The sequence below is a fragment of the Sebastes umbrosus genome, chromosome 15, assembly GCF_015220745.1.
Source record: "Sebastes umbrosus isolate fSebUmb1 chromosome 15, fSebUmb1.pri, whole genome shotgun sequence".
Taxonomy (NCBI): domain Eukaryota; kingdom Metazoa; phylum Chordata; class Actinopteri; order Perciformes; family Sebastidae; genus Sebastes; species Sebastes umbrosus.
In genome coordinates, this window is record NC_051283.1 from 26,012,445 (window position 1) to 26,021,260 (window position 8,816).

At 34.9% G+C, this 8,816-nt stretch overlaps 1 protein-coding gene across 2 annotated transcripts; it reads right to left on the reverse strand.

Annotated features, from left to right (window-relative positions):
• Positions 1-130: 130 nt before the first annotated feature.
• On the reverse strand, positions 131-8,803 carry oscp1a (organic solute carrier partner 1a). Of its 2 annotated transcripts, XM_037794953.1 has the most exons (11): positions 8,500-8,803; positions 8,262-8,291; positions 6,426-6,580; positions 5,137-5,304; positions 4,891-4,971; positions 3,879-3,982; positions 3,484-3,612; positions 2,652-2,706; positions 1,086-1,231; positions 932-992; positions 131-464 (listed from the first exon to the last, which is right to left on the reverse strand). In XM_037794953.1, exons 1-11 carry the CDS (start codon positions 8,609-8,611, stop codon positions 342-344), a joined length of 1,164 nt encoding a protein of 387 aa, XP_037650881.1. In that variant the 5' UTR covers positions 8,612-8,803; the 3' UTR covers positions 131-341. The 2 variants fall into 2 exon arrangements, with proteins under 2 accessions (XP_037650881.1, XP_037650882.1); XM_037794954.1 differs by lacking the exon at positions 8,262-8,291.
• Between the last annotated feature and the right edge of the window lie 13 nt (positions 8,804-8,816).

An 8,816-nucleotide genomic window follows, 5' to 3' on the forward strand; every position in this document is an offset into this window, starting at 1 on the left:
CAGAAAAATATAAATAAGTCTGGATCATGTTAAACATCATGTTATGTTAAAAAAACCAAATCAGCACACAAACAAAAAAAATATGAATAAATCTTTTATGGAAAACATATAATACATACAATAAAATACATACAATACAAAATAGTTTATTTTAGGTGCTACAGTATATGAGTCATTGGATATTTATTTTACTCACTAATCTACTTCAACCAAGTGTAGAAGTGAATACATCAACAACTGCATATTTTACAGGTTAAACAGTAACAGATAATGTGATTTAACCTGAGTTAGGCAGTCAAGTTGAAACAATAAATGAAACCTATTGAAACTACACATCAGGGTCAGAGGTCGTCCATCATGGCCAGCAGGTCGTCTCCTTTGCTGCTGCTGAGATTTTCTGTCTGCTCTTCACTGTCTGCAAACTGTCCGGCGATCTGAGCCAGCTGAGACGCAGCCTGTTCATCCTGAATCAGACAAAAACCCAAACATGTCAACTCTTCACATATTATGTTATTAAAAAGGTGGTTATTAGTTGTTTTACTACAATCTATTAAGTATTTAATCAGTGAGAAGGTACTATCATATGAAACTAGAAAGCCTACTACCTAATGAATCCATTGGTACCATCCATGTCATACTAGCTTGTCATGAAGGAGGTTAAATAACGCTCCAAAGTAAAATTTTGACGAGGAAAAACTGTCATGGCCATTTTCAAAGTCGTTTAATCTTATAATAATATGTAATATATTTATATGATATATATTATACTATGCTGATACTACACTATATACTATGTTATACTATATAACTACATTTCAACCTATTATATTGTCAGCCTAATAAGGTGTGTCCCATCAGCGACTGTTGTATAACATGCTGCAGGTCCTCTCTCAGGTCACATTTTACGACTAAAAGTGTTACATCACCCTACCTGCATCGCTTGAATATTTATCACTCCAAACAAGGACTGCTCAGCTCCATCCGAAGCTCCCCTGTTAACCAAAACAAAAGTCACATTTGTGGGAATTAACGTTAATTTAATAGCAGAGAATGAGAAAAAAGAAATAGAGAAGAAAAGCACTCACGCCTCGTCCTCCTCTCGGTCTGTAGTGAACAGGTTGATCCTAAAGCCGGTTTCAGTTTTAGGCGCGTTCTCGGCATTCATGCTGCCCATCAGACGAGCCAGCAGGTTCAGCTCCTCTTTGGCCAGCAGGTTAGGGGTGTCGTTCGTCTGCAGCAGCAGCATGGTGGTTGAGGGGCACAGGAAGGTTATGCATGAATAGAAATATGTTCTCAATACTGTATGTGATGCATAATCAAAAAGCAAAATTTGAGATACAGTAACTGAGAGAAATGTGCAGTGATATAAAAAGTGTCCAGATCCTTTACTTCAGTAGAAACAGTAATACCATATTGTAAAAACACTCAATTACAAGTAAAAGTCTTGCATTCAAAATCGTATTTAAGTGAAAGTACACAAGATTATCAGCAAAATGTACCTAAAATATAAAAGTACTCATTATGCAGAATGGTTCCTTTCACAGTGTTGTGTTTTATTATAGGATATTAAATTAGTTTTTTATCACTAATGAATACATTTTATTGTTGTAGTTGTAATGTGGAGCCAATTTTACTAACTTCATATCATATAAGCATATCCATCCCGATGTAACAGACCCGCCTGCCCACCAGAGGACAGCGTGTCAGTGTCACGTTTTGCCTCTGCAAGGTGTGAATATTGTGAAGGTGCAGTACCAGCAGGGGCACAACAAAACCACTCAGTTAGGTTTAGGCATCAAAAAACTCAGGTTTATGAAAATAAGGCCTTGAAATAAGTACATAAACTAAGTACAATATGCACGGAAACAACGTAACCTAAGTTCGGAAGACATGTCACAAATGTCTCTAATGTTACTTACAAAACAAAACACCGGTATCGAACACCGGTCTCCTGGTTGAAAGTCCTGTGTTTGTCGGCCGCCACTAGCTTTGAGCATAGCATAATATACGTGGCTGCATTGACATTGCAGTCAGTAAAGACTATATATGGTGTAAAAATAATAATAATAATAATAATAAACTTTATTTATAGCACTTTTCAAAACAGCAGTTACAAAGTGCTTCACAGTTCATAATAAAGTACATAATAGTACACAGCATGAAAACATATACAATTTATAAAACGGAAGCAGGTACTCAACAATAAATGCGATATAAAATAATAATAAAAAAAACGCCTAAAGCCTTCTTATCTCATGCTTTTGCCTCGCGCAATTATCGTGTCATTCACATGCCTTTTTTGCGATTGAGCTGGCATATCATATGTTTATTTTTTATGTAAACTGTAACAATATTTCCCTCTGAGATGTAGTAGAGTAGAAGTCTAAAGAAACATAAAATGGAAATACACAAGTAAAGTACAAATACCTCAAAATTGTACTTAAGTATAGTATTTGAGTAAATGCTCTTTGTTACATTCCACCACTGTACTGTCGCCTGAGGAACTGTGCAGAAAAATGTCAATTGTCAATAAAAAAAAAATCAATATGAAAAGTTTAGGAGCGAAAAATACAATCAGGACATTCGTACTTCTGACTGAGCATTATGACTTCCCAACAGTCACTACGAACATTCAACACTTCTATTATTACCTTGACAGAGGGAGTCTGGGATGTGTGCGTCACCTCTTGATGGTTCCCACCGTACCTTTTTGAATTCATGAAACACAAAACACAGTAGTATCATCTTCTAATCCAGTGGTTCCCAACCTGTTTTCCTTGAAGCCCCCCCAACATCATCACCCTAAAAAATGATATATCCTCGAACAAAATCCTCAGTTAGAATAAAGTGATTCAGTGTATTAAATTAGTTTTTTTTCCTTATTAAATCAACTTTCTTTAATGAATATAACTCATCAGTTTCGTCAACATTGTGATGACATTTTGATGGATTTGCCAAATGAATGCAGATACATCTCTTTTTTTGTAACGACTTAATTGATTTACTATAAAAGTGTTAGATACGAAATAGATTTTTTTTTGTTATTGTGGTTGAATAATTGTAATTTTTGGTGTTGTGTGGGCCTCCCTTTGTGTGCATCAAGCGACAGAGCCAATAGGTTTTTGACTGCAGTGAAAATGTAGTTTTTGAAAGGCTAAATGCCAACAAATATGGATTGAAGCATAATCTTTTTCAACCGTTTCTGATATACTGACTTTTGTATAAATTATCCTGTATGTGCGTTATAATGATTTTAGTTAGGCGTGCAGTATAGGCTGCCGGTATCGTGCATCCCCAATTTTAGTTATACATGAGCAAATCTAATTTTGACAACCTTAGAGCAGACAAATCCTGACACACCCCCTGTGCTCTTTGTCGCCCCCCTAAAGGGGCCCGGACCCCAGGTCGGGAACCACTATTTTATTATCCATATGAGCTCCACTATAATGTATGTAGTGCAGTACCAATACAGTTCATACGTACATGTTCATGCCCAGTCTGATGACTCTGTCTCCGTGCAGCTCAAAGCATCCCTGTCTGACGGAGCTGGTGTAACTTCCTCCAGTGGGGAACTCCCTCCGTCTCACCTCTCTGCCCTTTCTGTCAAACGTCCTGCGGAAACAGGAAGCAGATGATGACACTCTGGAATATTGAGGTACTTCTTATAAGCAGTCGGAGGGAAATCTGGGACTAAACGCAAGACATGTCAGCTTGTCAGCTTTTGCAGTTGCATCATAAGCAGCTACATCTGGTGCCACTAATGGAAGTCAAGTGTTATCCGACAGCACTCTGTACGTCTCAGTTTACATGTAAAAGATATTTCAACAGATTTTCTAACTATCAGAACACATTTAATGTCATGTACGTGAGCTGCTTACCTAATAAGCCCTGGAACCTCTATCCCATGAGGCACTGGGCCTGACGTCGACATGGCAAAGCGTCCGTTGGGATTCTGAACTTGATTTTTGAGGAAAAGTGACACCTAAGAGGATGGAATAATAAAAATAAAAACAAACCCTAATTTAAATAATTATTTATTTATTAATTTTATAATAATCCTCATTTATAAATGGTAAATAGTTCATAAAACTTAGTTAAGTTATTTTACTGTTAACAAACAATGAAATGATAATTAATATTGTTTACTAATTATTAGTAATGCTATAATTTCTGTTATTTTATCATTAGTTTGTGTAATATGAAATAATTTGTATAGAAATTATATATTGTATCATAGCTGATATACGATATAATTACATTCTGTTTGCATTAGTAGACTATGTATTAACAGTTTATTGTTGCACACATTATAACATGTTATATAATATATTAAGTATTTGTTAGTGATTACCAAATGATTTTTAAACTTTTAAGAAATCGTTTGTGAAACCTCTATAAATAATACGTAGAATTATTAAGCATCGACAAAGTATAAACTATCTATCTAAATAATATTTATAGATACAGAGCATTTATTAACCATTTAACAAGGTATTGTATTATAATCTATAATAATATAATAATAAAAATAATAATAAATTATACCAGTTACAACTTTATAATAGCCATGTTTATAGATAGTTTATAAATAATTTCTTTAAGGTTTACAAATAATATCTTAATAATTAACAGATACTTATATATATATAGTATATAAAATGTTATAATTTGTTCAACAATAAAATGTTAAAATAACATATATTATAGTATTACTAATAATTATTAAACCTTATTAAATGTAATTTAATTGTTTGTTAACGGTAACATAACTATTAACTAAGTTTAATTAACTATCAGTTTACCATTTATACATTATGGTTATTATAAAGTGTTACCAAATATATTTTTATCTCACTTGTATGGAGAAATGAGTAAAAAAAAAAGACTCACGCGAACATGCATGTCTTGAAAAAATATGAGCAGTGTTTGTCTGAGAAGCTGCAATTCACCTTCTGGTAAAGATGAGTATACCTGGAGTACATGAAGAAGAACAGAAAACAGGTCACACAGGATGCAGGCGATAATAACTGACAGCTGGAACACTAACTTATTGTACAGGCTGTACTGTACCCTGCATGGAGTAATAAGTGTTTAAAGCATTCAGTAATTAAATCTGATTACAGCTCTTAAGTATACCTCAATGATCTTCCTATGTGTCTCGTCCACTTGATTCACGACCACAGGAGTGTCTTTTACAAATTCCCTGATGGCATCTATGTGATTGTAAGTGATGAGCAGCAAGTCTTTAGGCCGTGGACAAAGGAAGACCTGATATTTGAACGCCATGATCATCAGCTCGTAAAGCTACAGGGGGAAAAAGGAAAGAAGGTATCATCTTTAAGGGCATGCCACCTCTGCAATCAAACAAAACTACTTTTTTTTTGCTCCTAAACTGACAATTAGCTCTACATATTTTTTCAAATTGTAACCAGTATAAATGCTGTAGTCTTAAAGTCGACACAAAAAACTCGCTATGGGTATCTGGAGTGCTTACCAACACACAACTGGGGGTTTTAAAGGGGACATATCATGCTCATTTTCAGGTTTCACTTTATTTTCCTCATGCTGTCTGCTTGAATATACCTGTATCAACCCTCTGTCTGAAACGCTCCGTTTTAGTGCATTTCAATGGAATTGCAACAGAACCGCGTTGCTAGGCAACAGCTTGGTTCCATGTTTACTTCCTGTCAGCTGATGTCATTTACATACACTGCAACAGGAAATAAACTGGGACCCATTTAGAATGTTTACGTTTAAAACCGTGAAATGGTCTAAATGTTGTAGATTTGTGACATCACAAATGGACAGAAAATCCTATTACGGCTTGTTTCAAAAGCTCAGTTTCTGAATGTGGGCTGTGTGTATTTCTATGTGGATTAAGCGTTTAGATACTTTCACGGTATTTATATAGAACTTAAATTACAATATAAAAGCCATGAAAATGTCACTTTTTACAACATGGGACCTTTAAAGGGACAGGTGCTAAAACGGAGCGTTTCAGACAGAGGGTGAATACAGGTATATTAATTTTTTGAACATTAAAGCATGTAAACATGTTCTAGTAGAAACCCAAAATATAAGTAGGAACCTGAAAATGAGCATGATATGTCCCCTTTAATATTTGGACTTAAGACACAAAAATAAGCACTTGAGTGTTGACTTATTTTGAGGCTTGACTTTAAACTTTAAGTGACTTTAAACCATTAAAACCTCAAAATGTAATCTGATGAAACCCTGGAAACATAAAACAAAAATGGGATGGTGTCGGATCTTGGTCTTATATGCAAAAATCGCTAAACCTAAACCAAGAAAAATGTTTAAATGTGATGCCATTAAATAGCCTAACTTTAACTTGAGCATTGACTTGGTGGACTTTCCCCCCAAAATACTTCAAAAGCATCTCTTTCTTATCGTCTTGTACGTACCTTGTCCATGCTGGCCGGGTTCAGCCTCATGATGGAGGCGTGCGCTAACCGAGTTAGCACTGTCCTCAGTGTCCTGTGAGAATACAGCTGCTGAGGTTTGAGAAGTTCATCCATAAAGTCTTTACTAAACATGGTCCCAATAATGTCAGTCATAACTATGAGCGGGGAAGAGACAGAAACAGAAAGGTGGTTAATTCTCCCTAGAATTTGATATTTTAATGTCATGGAATGCAACGGCACAGAAGAGCTAGTTTTGATGTAAATGCAACTTGAATGCGTTGCTTCTGTACCCGGTTGTCATCACTGGAATACTGGAATAAAGGACTACCGAAGGAGTGAAAAAGAAAAAAAAAAGTTTTAAGCTGCATGCTGCCTTTGGACAAAGGTATATCTACAAATAAATAAAGTTCTTTCACTTTTCTGTGATTCTTAGGACGGTAAACTTTATTAAGTATTAGTATTTACAGTATTTGGGAACCAATAATAAATTAATCTACACTTCAATACATTTAAATATGTAATATAAAGGTCGCTTAATCCCACCAAATTATATTAATTCCACTGCCGTCAACAGCTGAGATGACAGTTATGGTTATACTCTGCTAAAGTAGGACTAGTTACCAATGAGGTTAGCTAGCTGTGTTTCTCCATCACGACTGGATTACCTAATGCCTCATTTAGTTATGTGGAGTAAAACAAAGAATTACCAACATGTTTGTTCATAAAAATGTAAAATCAGTAGGCCCTAAGCAAATTTAGTTTTAGCTTTAGCTTTACCTAGATGCAACTTGCTAGCTAACGCTTGATGTTGTTTTCCTGCTAGTTAGTTGTCTAATTGTGTTTCTATGACAATTTGACATGCTGTTTTCACAAAAAAAAGCAACCTTTTAGACGTATATTAAATGTGCATTCAACATAAAATTGCATTGTGGAATATGAGTAAACAGAATCTGTGTATATGACAAAAAATAAACAGTTACACTGTAAACACTTGTGTTCAGTGTTTATGTTAAATATTTACAAGTTTTTTATTAATTTTTAAAATATGTAATGATATACATAGCAACGGTCTGCTATACATAGCAACGGTCTGCTATACAGAAATTACAGACTGCAGAACGTCGTGATTGACCAATCAGAATCGAGTATTCAACACAGCCGTGTAATAAAATATATTAAGTATTTGTCAGTGATTACCAAATGATTTTTAAACCTTTAAGTAATCGTTTGTGAAACCTCTACAAATATTACATAGATAGTCAGAATCGAGTATTCAACACAGCTGTGTAATAACTACATTTACTCCAGTACGGTACTTAAGTACAATTTTGTAGTACTTACTTTATTTGAGTATTTCTATATACTTTATACTTCTACTCCTCTACAATTTAGAGGCAAATATTGTACTTTGTACTCTATTGACTTGATAACTTTAGACTCTCTCTCTCTGTATATATGTGTATATATGTATACTGTATATGTGTGTGTATATATGTATATATATTGTATGTGTGTATATATGTGTATATATATATATATGTGTGTGTGTATGTATATATAAGTAGACCTATACTGTATATTATTGTACACATTAGTGTATCTTTGATATAATCCAATAATATACATTATTCTGAAATTGGATATTCGTCAAAATGACTATGTTGATGCTAATACTTTTACTTAAATAAAGTTTTGAATGCATGTCTTTTGCTTGAAACAGAGTACTTGGTATTGTTACCTTTACTTCAGTAAAAGCTCTGAATACTTCTTCCAGCACTACTACAGGGGCACAAGGAGCTGACTAAACAATAATATGCAGAAGTATGGCATGGATACCTCTTTTTCTGTCATTGTCTGACCACACTCCTGCATCCGAGTTAGGGTTCCCCCAAGTAAGAAAACAAAAGAAAATAGACTTGTTATTTGTAGTTGGTGTGCAAAAGAAATATGAGCCGCACATGTTCAGTTTTTAAGCTGACATCTGACAGCTATGGGCTCACAGCTAGGAGGGATGAGTGGGAGCTACACATACATACACATCTATCAAGCCTGTCACTCCTCTAGCTGCCTCTACCTTTCTCTGAATTGTCCTCAGACGTGTTGAGAGCTTGCAGTCGTTGGTCCAGTATGTAAAGCATCTCTCCACCTAGGTTAATGAAAACCAGGGGGAGAGTTCTCACAGACATCTTGCAAAGACAAAGAAGGGATTAACTCGTATAAGGCAACAAACTGGTGCAGAAGTAGACGTTCAAAGTAGCTGAGCCCCCCTTCAGATCAAAAGCACTCTTGTCATTTAAAAGGCATTATCTGCTATTGTTCCCGTTGTGAATTTGCTACTGTTAACAAACTGTCCATGTTAAGTCTTATCTGATCATGCTTCTGCAGATAACC

Coding starts and splice junctions, on each gene's coding strand:
- oscp1a (XM_037794953.1), bottom strand. CDS start 8,611: ATGTCTGTGAGAACTCTCCCCCTGGTTTTCATTAACCTAGGTGGAGAG. Junction 4,972..5,136: donor CACATAGGAAGATCATTGAG/GTATACTTAAGA, acceptor CATGTACTCCAG/GTATACTCATCTTTACCAGA. Junction 2,707..3,483: donor ATCAGACTGGGCATGAACAT/GTACGTATGAAC, acceptor GAATTCAAAAAG/GTACGGTGGGAACCATCAAG.